The 17,068-nt window shown below is 43.4% G+C and overlaps 2 protein-coding genes across 4 annotated transcripts; one reads left to right on the forward strand and one right to left on the reverse strand.

Moving 5' to 3' along the window:
- Positions 1–2,055: 2,055 nt before the first annotated feature.
- On the reverse strand, positions 2,056–4,969 carry LOC128304799 (uncharacterized). 2 transcript variants are annotated; one of them, XM_053042037.1, is made up of 5 exons: positions 4,947–4,969; positions 4,655–4,880; positions 2,707–4,588; positions 2,314–2,648; positions 2,056–2,249 (listed from the first exon to the last, which is right to left on the reverse strand). In XM_053042037.1, exons 2-5 carry the CDS (start codon positions 4,707–4,709, stop codon positions 2,083–2,085), a joined length of 2,439 nt encoding a protein of 812 aa, XP_052897997.1. In that variant the 5' UTR covers positions 4,710–4,880; positions 4,947–4,969; the 3' UTR covers positions 2,056–2,082. The 2 variants fall into 2 exon arrangements, with proteins under 2 accessions (XP_052897997.1, XP_052897998.1); XM_053042038.1 differs by lacking the exon at positions 4,947–4,969 and having other exon boundaries at positions 4,655–4,939.
- Positions 4,970–8,989: 4,020 nt separating this feature from the next.
- On the forward strand, positions 8,990–15,899 carry LOC128301561 (uncharacterized). Of its 2 annotated transcripts, none has more exons than XM_053038111.1 (5): positions 8,990–9,058; positions 11,752–12,093; positions 12,741–12,867; positions 12,944–13,273; positions 15,034–15,899. In XM_053038111.1, the coding sequence occupies exons 2-5, from the start codon at positions 11,795–11,797 to the stop codon at positions 15,757–15,759; spliced, it is 1,482 nt and encodes a 493-aa protein (XP_052894071.1). In that variant the 5' UTR covers positions 8,990–9,058; positions 11,752–11,794; the 3' UTR covers positions 15,760–15,899. The 2 variants fall into 2 exon arrangements, with proteins under 2 accessions (XP_052894071.1, XP_052894072.1); XM_053038112.1 differs by lacking the exon at positions 8,990–9,058 and adding an exon at positions 9,100–9,223.
- The last annotated feature ends 1,169 nt before the right edge of the window (positions 15,900–17,068 follow it).

The following is a 17,068-nucleotide window of genomic DNA, read 5'->3' on the forward strand; positions in this document are numbered from 1 at the left end:
AAACTCTTACCTGTTTGAGGTTGTTCGAAACTTCCTTCGTTTTTTTCATGTTGCTCTTTTTGGCTTGCGATACAGTGAACACATTTTTAGCCTTTTTCGCTAACTGCTTACGCTGATCTTTCATCTTGTTTGCTTTTTTGGCCATTATGAGTCTTGTTCGATGGACTGTTTGTCTTCGGATGTAGCCGATATGAAACGAAAAAAGAATATATGATTTCATGAATTTGGGCATTTCGTACAACTATGCATTCAGCTGGTCGGTTTATTGTTGTCAGTTAAATTACATGGTCGTTTGGATTCTTCCGACAGTCTTTGCGCTTCGTCTAGGGGACGCTTTTTGTTGGGGGTTTGACCAAGCAATAAATCTTCCGTAAGATAGAAGCTAACACGCATCATATCCTTGTTGGGTGCCACATTGCGTACGAAAGCGATTTCTTTTAGCTTGTCCTCTATTTCCGTGCCGAGCCATTGTTCAACTAATTCGCGAGCAATTTGTTTCTTATCCTCAACGCCTTTCGCAAAACAATACACATGCACCAAGGGCTTTTTGTACAGGACGATGTCGGTACCTTTCAATAAACCGGGAAAATGCACCAAATGTTCCACTGCCATCGCTGGTAAGTTCATGGTGATGTGAATTTCACCATCAAATCCCTTGTCGGCACATTTTGCAAGCAGAGCTTGTTTCAATTCCTGCTTGATAAAATCTATCGCATCCTTGTTGTGGCATTTGACATTTTTGGCTACTTTGTTTAGTGTACAGTTGGTTACCAATGCTTGGTACGAGTCGGGGTTAAGATCGTTCGCTAGGACCGCACACCCTTTGCGTGCTGCCGGTACAGTGAATGGACCGACACCGGCGTACAGATCGTACAGTACGTCGTTTTTGTTGAGCATTTTTACGATTTTCTCATGCTCGGTAGACAGTCGCGGATTCCAATAAACCTTGGAAAAGTCAAACTGAAACAGACATCCATTCTCCTTCACCGATACTTCGTAGTTAGGTTCACCGCACAGCAGCTCCATCTGAAAGTTCCGATAGGTGTTATCGATCGAAATCGACTTGTTCACCACTGTCCGGCAATCGGCTATTTTGTCGCATATCACTTCTCCTATCAGCTTCTTGTACGGCAACAAATGATCCTTAAGGTTTAGATGGACTATATGGCCTATTTTACTAAACGATGACAGGGCTTCCTTGTCTGTCGGCAGGACGGCTTTGAAAATTTCGTCGTACTTCCAGTTTTCATAGTTCAGCTGGATTTCCTCCCAAACTAGCGCTTCGCTACCGATGTGGAGCTTTTCCAAATTTACCTCTGCCAAATCCTCCCATTTCCGTACGGCCGTCGGATGAAGGGTGATTTTGTACTCCTCTGTTATCACCGGTTTGTACCGTTCCATTTTGAGCAGATACTTCTTTATCGATCGGCAAACTTCGTTCAAGTTTCTGTCCTTTGGTACTAGAAGATGAGGCACTTTGATAGTTTTGGAGAAAGCGGCACGGTCAAGCTGTTCCATTCCCCGAACCGTCGCCGGTGGGTGCAAATCCGAACAGAGCATATTCTTGAAGTAATGCCGGAGGCGCACAGCAAACCGATGCGTTTCTATGAAGTGTGTTAACGGCCTCGCTGTGCAAATCATTCACACCTTCGTTTGAAAGGTTGTTTCCGACTTATTCCGATGGCTTTTAGCACAAATTGTTTTGTAAATTTAATCCAACAAAGGCCGAAATAATTACCTTTTGATTTACTTTCGCTCGGAGCAGAGCACAACCACGCTGCCTATTGTTTACGTATTTATGCTTTGACGTTTCTGTGACGTTTAAGGGGATGTTTTGGGTGCGTGTTTGCAATACCGAGCACTAGATGGCGGTAATATACACTGCTGATTTGAAAACGGCGATCACGTTTTGGCGGATGTCAGCGCTGGAATATTGTAAAAAAAGAAAATGATGAGTTATTCCTTAAGTTTGGTTTTAGAGTTACTCAAAAACATCGATTTTGGATGGAAATTAATTTATTTTAAAACATTTGCAACGGCTATTTGCGAGCAAGCTTAATATCTAAATTACTGACAACGGAATCATCGACCATCAAAAACTTCAATTCGTTCAACATTTTCATTAAACTTTATGCTCTTTTTACGTTCCTGTTGAATGGGTGGTATTGGTTCCGCCTTATTATCCTCATGTTCCTTTTCTTCAGTAATAGTCAACAGATCACTCAGCGAGCGCGGATTGTCAACTGACTCTGTGAATGGAAAATGGTAATGAAACTTAAGTTTAATCCAACCATAGTGTCGTTCTATGCTGACCAGTTAATATGACTCCGGATATTTTATGATCCTCCATTGGAGGTGTGCTCGATGAAGTTTTGTGATCGTTTTCCACAATAATTGCATCGGAAACGTTTGAGGATCGTGACGGGGAGGTCGACGAATCGTTTGCTAGAATTGGGTGGCGTGTTTTGGCTCGATAGTAACATGCTGCCGCTGCCATCGCGACAGCAAGTGTACCGCAAAAGGCAGTTGCTATGATATAAGGATAAATCACGGTTGTGTCGGAATCGATGATTGTCGCCGACCCACCGTAGAGCTCATTCATTTTCGATACCCTTACAGTGAGGTTTGTTTCCAAGGATTCGAAAACTCTGCAATGCAAAAAACTGATTAAAACTTCATGTAACTATACACTATTGCCTATATTACCCTTTCAACTCATCTTGGAGAAGAAGTTGATCATCCCGAAAGGCGTACACTATAGCTGTAGTTGTGTATCTCGCTTCGCTTGCTGAACGACCGTAAAGATTACTTGTTTCTGTCTCAACAGAATACACACTTCTAATCGTTTCTATTTGAATGCCTCTCTTGGCGCTAATCTCCTGAAGTGCTCTTTGGAACGTATCCGGGTCTATATCACTTACAGTCAAAGCCACAAGTTGATCATCAGTTGCTTTATGCACGTGAAGTTTCATTGTCGACGTATTTCCATCCTCAGCTCCGTCGCGATCGGTAGCGAAGATCTCGATCGTAACACTTTCTTCTAGTACAAACGCCGATTTAAGCGGAAAAATGACACCCGTCTGTGGGTCGATATCGAAGTGATCGTTCATTGCTAATGAATAGCGAATTACGGCATTGATTCCCTCATCAAGATCACTCGCTTCGACCGTGAGCAATTGATCGGGAAGAAGTTTACGGGAGAGTTGAGGTGATGGAAACGCAACCCTTGCATTATTTGTCGGGAACGTGAATACCGGACTGTTATCATTGATGTCATCGACGATTATGTTGAGATGGGTAAGGTCGGTCGAAAACTCGATGTCCCTCATCGGACCTAAACGGTTAGAGATGTTGTACGATTCCGCGATCTCCATTGAACAGGCTAGTCTAAGAACAATCCAAAACTGCGGAAAGTCGAGACCAGCGAACAGATCCGCATCTTCACGATTAAATACTTTCGAGGATAGGGATGCGTCTTGTATGAAGAAATAATCACCAGGTGTTTGAGATTGTACGCTGTACGTGCAACTGTCTATCACAAGCGGAAATATGTCGCGATGTTCGGACATTTCCTTTAAATGCAGCACGCTCAAAACTTTCTCCACAGTAGTATTGGGTGGGTCCGGAATGCTTTCCGGTGGGATATTGAGCAATACTACGCAAGATGTCTTTTGCAGTTGACTACGTTTTGCCACCACAACTACATTGAGAAAAGATTTCGCCACGGGAAGCGTGTGGAGATTGGTTACTTTTAAATCTACTCCAGTGTTGTTGGTCCAAACCGCTAGAGTGAAGAATTTCGCATCAGTGCCCTCAACACTGTATTGCACATCGCTCGTTTCAGTACCGGGAATCAATTCCAGCTGTAGGAGCAGATCTTGCTCGATAGTTCTGTTTATGAACGTTTCTTTAAACTCCGGTGGATCTTCATACACGATGGACAGATCGGGTTCAATGATAACACTTACTTCGCTCGATCTTTGAGGTATTCCTGCATCGACTGCTGTCACAGTGAGTTCCAGCTTGTGGGGCATCTTCAGAACCTGCTCCTTGAGGCGCAGACTAGCCTTGAACTGCTTGAGATCATCTTTCACAACACTGCTTTCAACGAGCATGTAATCGTTGGCGGATATGCTAAACGTGACCGTGTTGTTTATCAAATCGATATCACGCGCCATTATTCCGACACCATTTCCCAGGTACGGCGAAAGATCGAAGTGCTTGGGCAGTGGTAAGGGCACTAGCGCTTCGTATGTTTCCGCCAGAAAGCGTGGTGCATGATTGTTGGCCAACTTAAAGTACTGCCGATAGAGGCCTGCTACTGATCCCGAGGTACACTGGTAGAACACTTGAATGATGAGGATTTGTTGTATTTCGCGTTCTTCATACTGTGCGAATGCTTCCGTTGTGAAAAACTGCAGTTCCGCTCCATTGATCCTGGTTTCGATGTAGTTGTCTTGCGATTGTACCGTAGCCGACTGTACGTGTTCGACGGGGAAGCTAGCAATCACACTGCCCGGCCGCGTTGTCAGATCCAACAGTTCTGGATTCAAATATGACTTAAAGTCGAACGTTGGAGAGGAACACTCTGCAGCAATAAAGCCATTTCGCGTTAGTTAGTAGTATCACCTTTTAGCACACCCCTCCAACGTACCTTGAGATGCGTAGAAACGTAAACAAATAGCTAACACTGATAGGAACCGGTACATTTTCGTTCAAGTGCACCGTCGAAAGCCGGAAAGCGAGAGTAGTGTGTCAAACCGTTGGTATCGTGCATCAGAATTATACTGACACCGGTGCTGCACTGTACCGTCTCGCTGAATGCTGTGATCGAAGAACAAAAGCATCTATTCGTTCCTTCGCCGTTCGAGTGGCACTATCTTATCGTGAATTATCAAGTGGTTGTTGGTGATTTTTTATAATAAGGTGAAAGCATCATTCCTCACCGAAAGATGACACATGATGATTTGGTTTGGTTGGGCAGTAAGGCAGCAGGTACTGTTGTTGTCGTTCTTTTCTAATTGAATTATCTTGTCAAGTGGATGTTTTGATTAAAAAAAGGTGAAGTATTAATACTTTCATCCTACTACAACGCTTCCGCAATTGCATCAAACTACATAGACTTTTGAGATCTTCTGATAGATATACTGCCAATATAACTATTTACGTTCGACGTAGTTTAAATATTGCACATTAATTTATTATCTGACAACTTCTGATTACAACTATCTCTAACTACTATCTTGGCTAGGACAACTCCAATTATACGCAACCGTGGGAAGGCATTCGAGGTGATTCAATTATTACATAACACAAGAACTGAGAACCTTCGATATCGTGTTCTCTATTGTCACAATTGTTTCTGCTGCACTTTACGGTAACCGCAGGTGGTAAAGCGAAAAGGTATGCCGAGAAGGATTCCATTAAGGTTGTCCTCGTAACAAATTGGTAAGGTCCTTTGCAACAAATCGTAATGTTGATGATAAATCCAACCTTCTCCCTATCAGGGTTACGTAATAAATGGATGATCCATAACAGCTGATTTTATTGGGCAACCAGTTTACTATCTCTAGCCGGAATGTAATTTCGTTTGCATGTGATGATGGCACATTGTGCGCATTGTATTGAGCCGTTAAATGGGTTCATTTTAGTTTTTGTGAGGACTCATTTCTACAATGCCTGGTGCTTCTTATTAGATCTTAAAAATCTTTGTTAGCAACATTAGATTTATGTTTTTAGATCTGTATCGAAAAAGAGTAAAATGGAGTGAATGGAAAGGGGTGTAACAAATCAAACCATTAATTACATTAAAGGGAAGAGTAAAAATATACCAAAATTTTTGCTACGTAATGTATTCAGACAAAAAAAAAACCGATTCGCAATGACACACGTGTATGGCAATTTGGCACAGCAGGGTTGTTAGATGAAAGCTTCACTTGTCTCTCTAACTGATGTAAAGAATTTCTTTTCTGCTTTTCAGAAAATAGTTTAAAAACAAGCTAAACAGCATTCTACTCCGCATGTGTTAGTGAAACACATTTCAAAATTATTCTATCAATTACCGTTGAACAGATAAGACAAATACAAAACAGTACCCCTGTACAAATCACACGCAGTCAAACATATCACGCGAGCGAAATGATACGCTCTAGGCGTGTGATAATTAATATCGTTCACACAAACAAACAATGCACGGTGGAGCACGATGTCAAACATAACGTTTTATTCAATAAGAAATGTTTAATATAAAATTGTTTCATTATTTATCTGTAATTTGTATGTCGTACTACATTTACCGATGCTTGCTTTTTACAACTGCCACAATGAGAAGTTTGTAATCATACTAACGAAGCATTTGTAAATGGGTATGAACGACCGTGGTGCGTTCCAGAGTGCCCCATAGTGAGGCAATAGTAGCGGCATTTGGGCAGCGATTTGTATTTTGTCGTGTACCGGCTGTTAAACCGAGCAGGCCAGATTTTGAAAGTGTAGCGTTTCCATTGTGTGCAAGGTAATCGTAGTAGGTTTTAAACATGGTGTTATTTGAGTGATTTGCGTTCCTGGACATGATTTGATTCGTTACCGTGACAACTCGTGCACAAACGATGGTGGCAGTAGTGCAGAAAAAAGGGTCAAACTTTACCTCTGCAAAGAGTCCCGAAGATGCTGAAATCTTGCTAAAACACACTTGCTTTATCGTACGATCGATAAACCGATAAGTAAACATCCGGCGTGGTGATTGCTGTGAGGGAACCGTTTCATCGCCGGTGATAGCGACCACAGCCCAAGGTGTGCTTGCGGTAGGTGCGTGTGTTTGTGACGTTGTCCACGGTTTTACGTTATCAGCCGTAAAACGGTACGGAATGATGTGTTCCAAGCATTGCTTGAGGAGTGATAAAAAAGTGGAACCCCTCAGAAGTTAAGCTTCAGTGTCCGGGGATTCCAAATGTGTGTAGTCACACTAACATGGTTTCGGTGTGCACTCGCACAGCTCACATCTTTCCCTGGCTGGTGACGAGGTATGGTGCCACCAGGTTCCTGAAGGTTGCTCTTAAAAATAGAAGCCTAACCGGCTCCATGGAAGGCCTGACGTTTCACCGTGCATCATGTGGCTTGTCGTGCACTGTCAACAAACCCCGCAAACACCGAAACAGCACTCCCTGCTCGGCAAGAAGCATCGTAACGGTGTGAGAACTGATACGATGGAGACGCATATGGAGGGCATTTATTTTTCATCAACCGGCGGCGACATGTTTCATATGCCTGGAGAGGGGTAATTTACAGGCTGTTACTTTGTTGGGCCAGCACGCTGGAAGCGTCCAGTGCTCTGAATGTAGAATTTGAAAATGATAAAAACTTTCGATCGTTACAGCGGTACGTCACGAGAGCGGAACATTAAAGTTTCAGTATCAAAATCGAAACGTTAAATATGGAACGTGTATATCTATTGGAGACCTATCTCTTGATCAAATTCTTTGCTGGACGTATGACTCAATACGTTGGTTGTTTGGAGCAACCGACCAGCAACGGTTGCAAGTGCGTCAATGTTGCATCACTGCAGTTACTGTAGTTGAAAGGTAATTTGCAACAGAATTTCATCTGGATACGAGTAACATGAGCTCCTTTCCCCGCAAACGCTCTCGGTCGTGTTATAACCTTAACCCCTAACCTATGGATCCTTTCCAGAGGAAAGGATTTTAATCCTTCCAACGGTCGACGGAGAGCGGAATTGTAAGGAAGATAAAGGATGATGTTTCATCCAATGGGAGGCTTATCCCAACCATGGTCTGATGAAAGCAGATGAAAAACGCACTGTACGTCATAACAGCCACTACTATTTGCCATATCGAGGCCGTTGAAATGATATTCATCCTGTAGGCCAGGGGTCGGCACACCTTTCACGAATAGGACCAGATAGTAGAAATAACAATCAACCAGACAATCTGAACAAGTTTTCAGAAGTATGTATTTACATACATATTTAGATATATTATAAGTGCCGATCGTTTATGAGGTCTTTCAAAATTTATGAGTTACTGTAGGTTATGAGGAGCTCACGTTACCGACCCCTGCGCCGTAGGCGATAGTTTATTTTTAACACTCCCTTGTTTGTCTCTCCTGCGGCGAGGAAGCATAAAACAAACGGAGAAAGTATGTTGCGGATGGTGCTTTTTTTGTGGCTGGTCGTACAGGTTCAGGATGGATGATGTGATCAGGATGTGCGAAGACGCAAAATGCCTCGCAGATTCCTTTCTTCGTTTATAAATATCGATACAAACACACTCGCTCATTTTCCGAGCCAACCGCTCGTCTTGGACTTTTTGAATGGAAAGGGGAGTTGTTTTTTTATACTGTTGTTGTTGTTGTTTGTTGATGCTTAACGCTCGTCTGCCACAGCAAACACATTAGACAATCAGTGGGCAAACTGTGGCAGATGATAAGGAACGATAAGGAACATTCTCGGAAGTATTAGCAACATTCAGCAGGCAAGTCATTGATGCAACACAAGATGGATGATAAGTTAAAGGTGGAAACAAACGGTGCACCATGACATCAACCGGAACCGGTATAATGCTTTTAAAGAGGGGGTTTAAAATTAGATTACTAAGACTTCATAAGACATAGTGAATTATAATTTATGTGTAATAATTTTAGTATGTTTTAAAAGGTTTCTTTAAGTGTGATATAGTTTAAGGTAAAAATTACTACTTAAAGAATGAAATTATGGAAAGAATTATGGGTGAAATGCATAGAAATACCGATGCACACGTGAATGACAACGGAAACTTCTTTAGGCAAAACAAACAACCCCAACAGGGGTGTTCACAGTTCACACGTAACAACCTCTCCAGTATTGGACCGACTTGGATTCTCTCGTGAATTCTCACATTCTCTCCACAGTGGCGCTCTTTCAGCACCGTTCCCGACCGGAGCGTGACTGACTGCTACTAAACGACAACGCTCAGTAGTATCAGTTGGCTAGTCCGCGAAAAGACTTGCGGTGTTCGTCTCGGGGCACGCACTCCGTCTACATACACCTTGCGGGGTCACCGCCGTGGTGAGTGTTTTGCCCTTCCACACCCGTCTAACGCATTCAGCTTAAGGCCGGATCACGGGCGAATGTTAATCCTGAGGCCTGTGTGTCGCCAATTGGATAATGGTTCCAATTTCTGCTCGTGAAGCGCTCTGTGCCATCTTTTGCATTTGTGAAGGTAGTTCGAAGGTAACGAAACGTCGGTTTTGTTATCCGCTGCAAAGTGCAACATACTGTCCGTGCCTGCACATGACAGGCGACAATTGATCATCATATAGTTGAAGGATACTGCGGCTGGGCATGCGGTGGATGTTGTGGGAGTGTGAAAATCAGCTGTCGGCGTTGAGTGTTGGAAATTTAAATATTAAATTTACCGTACACGATGTCTGATCGAAGGTGTGCTATGGGTGGTACGGACAAAGGCACTCGAAGCATGTGGAATGATAAGAAACGCCGTGTGCACTCCATCGCTGGTTCCAACCGATGTCCAAGGCCAACACCTTCGCCTGAAGTGCGCTGTGATAGAAAAGTGTACTAAACAGTAATCAACGGCAATTGGAGTGGCGAAGAACTAGTGGCCCAGTGTCAAAATCGACGCTGACCTCTTTTATCGTGTTGTATGCAAAAAAGAAATAACTCTGTGCGTCTGTGATGCGTTTGCGTTTCGAATAAACCAAGCCAATCGGCAACCGGCAATGTGACATGTGAGCATGTGTGCAAAACCGTTTACTATCATCATTGGTGCTGATGGGTATCGGACGCAGAAAACGTTTCGTTCTTAAATGGAGTCAATTAATTATTCAAACGACGGCGGGGACGGGCGGGTATCGAAAATGAATGTATTCATCTTGGGAGGAGGTGGTGCTCTGGACATACAAAACGGGAAGTAACTAACGAGTTAGCGTCGATCGTGCTTAAAGTTTGAAAACTGGTGGTTAAGCGTTTAGCATTACGTCACGCACAAGAGAAGCTTTAAACAATAATGATATTACTGAATGTAGAACTATTCCACTGCGTCAGCCGTTGTGGTTCGCCTGAAACGTGATCATTTTGCACCGATTTTTGCATCGTGACTATAGACGATGGCGAGTTCAAGATATTCAGCACCGATGGTAGCTGACAATGTGCAACATATCAGCGTCACGCTGAAGCTCACTTGGCTGCCGATGATACGTTCGAGTCGCACAATCCTTGAACGACCGGGCGCACGATCATTCTCACACGATACAGCACGATCAGCAGACGCTGAGCAATGGCTGATGCTGAATTGCTCGAACAAATAGGTGGGAGAGCGTGCAAAGTGAATTGAAAAAAAAACAACCACGCATCAACACGACTTCCATGCCGTGATGATCAATTGTTTTGTGTGCTTGCGAAGTGCACTCGACTCAATTGAACTGCATCTCGACGTTTTAGTCTGCGTTCGTTCTTTATCTCTAGCGATAGATCTTACCAACCGTTTTAGTGCAGTGTTGTCAAAGTGTTTAGTTATTTAAATATGATCAGTTTTTCCCCCCGTTTTGTTTGAAATAAGCATTAGCTCGTTAAGTATTTAGACTAGTAACAGTCGCATAGTTTGATCGTGCTAGCATTACTCGCGAGTTGTACAACCCTGCGTCTCCGTGCACTCCGTGAAATCCGACTCCGATTTAGCTCAAGTACATCACGCTAGTTCGTCATCGTCTAGGTGGTAGCCCACCGGGCAATTGGTAGCGCCTGTCACTTGCAAAAATTAGCAACGATCGACTGTTCTTCTGCTTTGATCTGAGCGGGAGGCACACGAGAAGCATATGCCGCAACTATATCCGGCCAGATCAATCCGGTGTGAGATTCGCAATGGGTTGTCAGATTCTCGGTGTGAGAAAAACAAGCCCCAACGCTGTGATACGGTTATTCCACTTATCGGCGTGACCGTCAGTGGCGCACGCATTCGTCAGATGGATTGTGTAACATTGCGGAGAAACGCGTCTTAAAGGTGTCTCCGTGTGAGCGTGTGATTAGAAACCTAAGGGTGACGTCGGAACCCGACCTACCCGGCCCTAAACGTAGCAACTTTCCGACGCTGTTTGTTTTGATGCTGGCCCGCTCCATTGCTGTTACTGTTGATACAGCAGTGCCCGTGTGCGAAAGGTTGAAGAAACTTTGTACGGGCCAAGATTAGGTAGCTGTACTGATAGTGAACGTTGGTGTTGAACGTAGATTGATGACTCGTATTTTTTGTGTGTTTTGAGACAAGCGATACAGGTGAAAGTAAAAGCACAGGAGCGTGTGTTGCATGCTAAACAGCAATTTTGACAGTCGCGCCAAATGTGAAAATCCAACAAAAATGGATATTCAAGATCGCTGTTTAGCGTGGTGCGTACTACATACTGCTGAAGCAATGTAACTCTAATGATCTCACCTCGTGGTGACACATCTTCGGCGGGAAGTACAGTGATGATCGTTTAATGAATTTATAATCAGTGTTCGAACCCTGACTGCCTATTGCAAGGTGTTACAACAACAAAAATTCTATGAAATGAGTCATGGTTGATTGAACAAGCCAGTCGAACATGTACATGAGTTCATCAGACGGTTGACCTCAGAGCTTGATTAACATTCGCCATCGTTTTGCTTTGCGCAAGTCAGCCTCCCAACGATCGAGCTTGTTAGATATATTTATTTCTTTATAGAACGTTTGTTTGTTTGTGCTGACGATTTCAATTGTATCTTTGCAGAATTGATCGTATCGCGCTATTGGAATTATATGAATGGTGAAAAATGAGCCGGCTGAACAACAATGGGCCGGTTGAGCCGGTTGTGGGATTCAAGCTCATGCTGCATCCCAACTGCTCCAATAGCAACGACACGAACGAGTCCGTCTCGTCCACTCCGGAGCTTCATGTGCATCTGCTAGGGGCCCGTCATTTGCCGTCGAATTTTGGGCTGAAAAGCGTCGAAGGGTTCATGGTGAAGGTGAAGCTGTTTCCCGGTGCGCTCAAATTTGATTCCACCATCCAGAGCAATTCGTGGCCTGAGTTCAACGAAACATTCCGGTTTCCGTTAGTAACCACACACAAGTAAGTGTAATCTATTAGGCTAAGTACAATTTAAGATACAATTTCGGTTTTAGGATAAGTTTTGTGGATTCCAGAATCTCCTTTTGTTGAAGCAATTGATTTAAAGAAAGGAGTAGAATGATAACTGCTAAATTAAATAACTCACCCAACCCATTCCTCTAATGCAGAAGAGAGAAACACAGATATTCAATAATATTTGATGTTGTTTAGTACCACGCTTGAAGTAAGCGCTCGGTAGTGTTAATGAAGTGCTTGTGATGATAAACTGGTTTATTGTGTACAGCGGTGTTCTTGTTTACAGCGGTTGCTTCGATTTATGTCAGGGGTGAGCAACTTTTTAAGCCCGTCATGTGATGAAGCTTTCGAAAGCTTTGGGCTTTAACTTTCCAGTTTGTGAAACGATCAGCTGGTGGTTGGAATGATAAGAATAATAGATTTTATTTAGTAAATTAGAGGTTTAATATGTTATCTAAACTTTCCAATACATTACAAAATGCATTACGATAAATTAAATCGAAAGTAGTAAAAGAAAAACATATTTAGTTCATTTAGAATGTTCAACATTTATTCCTCTTTGGTAGCTTATTATTAAACCTTCGCAATGGATGTAATCGTTTCTGTCCTTTTATTGTCATTCTCACCCTTAGGACCTCATTTCGCGTGAAAAAGAGCGATAAACAGAAGGACAATTTGGCCCAATCACTTCCGGAGAAGATTTTCAACGGGAACTTTGTCGTCTTTACCGTGTTCGCGCTCCTGGAGCTTCCGCCTGGGGTAAGTGTGTGGCGCGGGACACGCTAACCTGGTGGCTAATTTGTTGATAACATGTTCGTTTTGCTTCGCCACACAGTACACGTCAACGCTCAAGAGCAAAACGATGACCTTCATCCGGCAGGGCAGCCAGCGGTTGAAGGATAAGCCAGTGATCGGCAAGCTGGTCAAGGATATCGAGCCGGCCACGGAGAGGAACGCCAACTTCGACCAGAAGCAAAACCTCAAACGGCTTACCACGAGCGAAAGCCAGCGCAATATCGGCTCGGTGACGTACTTTCTCGATCCGAAGAGTTTCAATGCGGGCGAAACGGGTAGCCGAAAGCACTCGTTCGTCTTCAGCACCGAGGAGCTTTGGCTACCGATCAAAGACATCACCATCACACCGTCGGCAGAATCGCGCATTACCGTAAGTATTTGGTTGCTGCGGGTATGGTTACGGCGTATCGATTATGTATCGAGCATATTTTACGCTTGTTACAAGGGAGCAGTGCATTCGATCTTTTATACACATCGAGTAACTCTCACTCTTCACGCGTAATAATAGTAAGCCAGCATTAGATATGCATTTTTAACCCGACCAAGATTAGTTCCCACTGCTCCGGTAGGGGGGAGGGTAGGGGGATCGAAACCGAACGGATCGTTGTCGGAAGGAAATGGAAAGTGTGTCCAAATTAATGGTTCCACTGGCGGAATCGTTGGGTTTGCGCAGAGTGACTTGAGCAGAGTGCCAATCACAATCATCACGTCTAAAGCCCACAGGCTTCGGTAGCTCGCGTGCTAAGCGCGACGGTGTGTTGCATTTCTTGTTGTGTGCCTTGGGATCGATAACAAATCAATACAGTTTACGGTTCGCCGCACAACAATTCGCCTGCGAGTCGTTCAGGAAGCAACCACTTAAGGAAGAAAAAACGATTACTTCACATCTGTTGCCTTTTGGTGGAGAGAGTGCTGTGGGAGAATCTATGCTGTGCGGGTGAAGCATAATTTCAGCAGCTTGTATTTTTTTTGCATTCAAAGCGTCGGATGCAAACTAGCTCATTAACAGCTACAGGCCAACCGGGATGCCAAAATACTCTTGCCATCCTATCCTCATAATTTCATGTTCCGCTACTAATAATTAGGTGCGAAGAAACTTGCATAAGCAAGGATCACAATTACGGGGGGTGTGCGTTTCATCCGGTCGGGTGCCCTTTTGGCGGGAAAAGTTAAGCTTGGGAAAATTAACCAAAATGGCAATCTGCTGTGGAGGTGATAAATCGATTTGTTGCCGTCGTTGGTAACGATTTCGTTAATGGTTTAGAACCATTATGTCAGTTTATGTGATTTAACCTCTTGTGTTTTCACTTTCTACTTAAGATATTTTTTTAAACAGTACAACGCATTGTAAATTGTTGCTTAAGATTTAAACTGCACTGTTGAACATCTTGATCTACGGTATCTTCACGATCATTTATCTAAGCCATGAGTAGTGTCTACTCATTTCAAAATGGAGGAAAGTAGTCGCTAATGCAATTTAGTTTAATCTTTGAATTAATATCTTTCATTACCTTTCCGCATTGTGTGCATCAAATCAAAGGAGAAAAACGTGCCTTACTTCCCTTCAAGCATTTCCGCAACACTACCCCTTTTAGACAGAGTTGGAGTAAACGCAGTAGAAAGTGCGGCGTCAATGTATCGCCTCCGATGACTATTTTTTGTTTTATTCAAAACATTTAAAAGGCTCACGGGAAACACTAAACGAACGCTGTACGTGCGTTCACCTGAAAGCTGATCGTAATTAAATGTTAAAACGGTGCACTTTCAAATCGGTAGCATTTTGGCGGTAGATTTCCGAAGCTGATTAATTGAATTAAGAAAGGGTAAAATATAATGAAGTTTAAACGATGTTCGTTTGTGGTGTTGGAAAGCAAATGATGGAATAAAAAAAAACACACACACTCGCGCTAGAAATAATTAAACGGTGCGCATAGTTAACCTTAATGTTAGGGAGAAAAGTAAAAAAAGCGGCAAAGCTAAACCTCATTTTAATACATTAAAACAATGCAAAAGCCAAGTTTGCCAAGTTTAATGAATGGAACAGGGTTTAGTGTGAGGGATTGCTCCAGTTCCAGTTCCAACAGTATCAGTGCGTCGTTAAATTCGCTATTTCTTGCTTCTTCCTTTCAGGTTCAAAGCAGTCCCCGAGGTCAGGTGGAGGTGACATTGCAGCTGTGCGATTACACCGAGGTGCACATCGACACGAAGGCTTCATCTCGCGAGGACTGCAGCTTCAACATTGACGGTCCGTACTCCTCCCCGCCGACCTCACCGCTATCATTCACTTCCGGCAGCTCGGATGGGCCGAAGGTGGCACCGTTCGAGGCGCGGCGGGGCTACTCCAACGGTTCACCGGTTCCCACCACGAATTCGCACAAAAACCGCTTCAGCTTCGATGTGCGCAAGATTGTGCGTAGCGTTAAGAATAAGGACAAAAACCATAAGGGCCTGTGCCTGAAGATCTCGGTAGCGAAGATGCGGTGCGGCATCAAGGTGAAGGAGGAGTTTGAATCCATCGCGGAAAAGGTGTACCTCAAGACGACCGTGCTGGAACATCAGATACTGGCAGCGAGCTGGAAATCGGACCCATTCCGACCGACGCTTTCGAGTCGGTGGAATGTGGATGACTGTACCGTGGTGGTGCCGCTCTGCGGTGAGGCTGGACTGGAGAATCTTTCGATCAAAGTGGCAATTGCCGCTAAAAATAAGGTTGGGAAGAAAATACGCCTTGGGACGGTCTTCCTGGGACCGAAGTCCCATCAGTCGAACCCGGCCATGGAGGACCAGTGGCGGAAGATGATCATGTACAAGGGATCCCCGATTTCCGTGTGGCACAGTTTCGAGCAGGACACTTGAACTGACAATGATGATTAACAAAAAGTAATTTTTAAATATCAAATGCAATGATGAGTATTTTACATGTGTGACTTATTGATACGAAATAAATATTTATTGCGTGTGTTTAACGTGGATAAAGAGTTTAATTTCAAGATAATAAAGCTCGGTTATATATAAATTTGCTTTTAAAAACGGTTTGCAAGAATTTCGAGTTTTGAAAAATGGTGTACTAAATGAACTAAAAATTGACCACTTAAAATTGTAGAAAAATAAATACTTCGAACAAAGTCATGAATGTTCCGATTGGAACAAAACGAAAAGCAAAAATAGTGCATTTATTGTATCTCGCAGCATCACACTGTGCTGTGCAGTTCTCATGAGCAATCGCTCACTTTTGCTCTCTTGCAATGCTTAGTAGCCCGAGAGAATATTCACGCCAGTTAACCTTTATGTTTCCTCACTGCGCGACAATGATATGTAGCGATAAAATGCTTCATTAGGTGCAGGGCCACGAGAGCTGACAAAATGCTGACAAATTTGTCAAGTGACAAAATCAGCTAGTCAACTGCGAAAAACAATTATACCGTTGCCGCACCCACAGTTCATTTTAGATTTCCGATAGTTCGTTGCATGCAGTGGTGCTCAACATTGCATACGAAGTTGCGCGCCATCTACCGGGAAGCGCGTGATTTGTGCTTACTCGGCTGGTACTATGTGTCACCTCTTAAAACATGCTCTCCTGGTATCTTGTAAAATCTAAAAAACAGCTGGTTTGTATGGAATTTCGTACCAGTCGACGGAGAGTTTGAGCGAAATGAAGGATGCTTTCCGATTCAACGATCTTCCTTGCACTAGCGATCGCTCTCACGATGCAATGCAATAGTGATGGGCAAATTTATTCCACGCTGCAGGTGTTACCTCTCATATAACCAATAACATGCTCTCCAATAACCAATAACATGATAAACATGCTCTCCTGGTATCTGAAAACAATTGTGTGCGCGGCAACGGTATAGTGGTTTTTTGCAGTTGATAAACTGATTTTGTCACTTGACTAATTTGTCAGCATTTTGTCAACTCTCGTGGGCCTGCACCTATTGAGGATAGTTCAAAATGCACCTATGAATTAAGGATACATATTACACACCAGTTTAAATGTTGACAACATTGACATTAAAGTATTAATATTTGTAAATGCATTTTCTCACCGAGCGTAACGTTCTGCACTCAAGGGTTAAAAGCTCGTGCTCACGATCAATGCTCGATTCACATCCCCTCCTGCTCGGGGTGCGACGACGATGCACGCATCTCGCGACGGTTTGTTTTC

The sequence above is a fragment of the Anopheles moucheti genome, chromosome 3 (assembly GCF_943734755.1).
Source record: "Anopheles moucheti chromosome 3, idAnoMoucSN_F20_07, whole genome shotgun sequence".
Taxonomy (NCBI): domain Eukaryota; kingdom Metazoa; phylum Arthropoda; class Insecta; order Diptera; family Culicidae; genus Anopheles; species Anopheles moucheti.

What these genes read in the sequence shown, in the direction of transcription:
- LOC128304799 (XM_053042037.1), bottom strand. Translation starts at nt 4,709, where the DNA reads ATGTACCGGTTCCTATCAGTGTTAGCTATTTGTTTACGTTTCTACGCA. An exon ending in CTCCAAGATGAGTTGAAAGG is followed by an intron (nt 2,649 to 2,706) that starts GTAATATAGGCA and finishes TTTGCATTGCAG; the next exon opens with AGTTTTCGAATCCTTGGAAA. An exon ending in ATCCGGAGTCATATTAACTG is followed by an intron (nt 2,250 to 2,313) that starts GTCAGCATAGAA and finishes TTCCATTCACAG; the next exon opens with AGTCAGTTGACAATCCGCGC.
- LOC128301561 (XM_053038111.1), top strand. Translation starts at nt 11,795, where the DNA reads ATGAGCCGGCTGAACAACAATGGGCCGGTTGAGCCGGTTGTGGGATTC. An exon ending in CCGTTAGTAACCACACACAA is followed by an intron (nt 12,094 to 12,740) that starts GTAAGTGTAATC and finishes TCTCACCCTTAG; the next exon opens with GACCTCATTTCGCGTGAAAA. An exon ending in CGGCAGAATCGCGCATTACC is followed by an intron (nt 13,274 to 15,033) that starts GTAAGTATTTGG and finishes TCTTCCTTTCAG; the next exon opens with GTTCAAAGCAGTCCCCGAGG.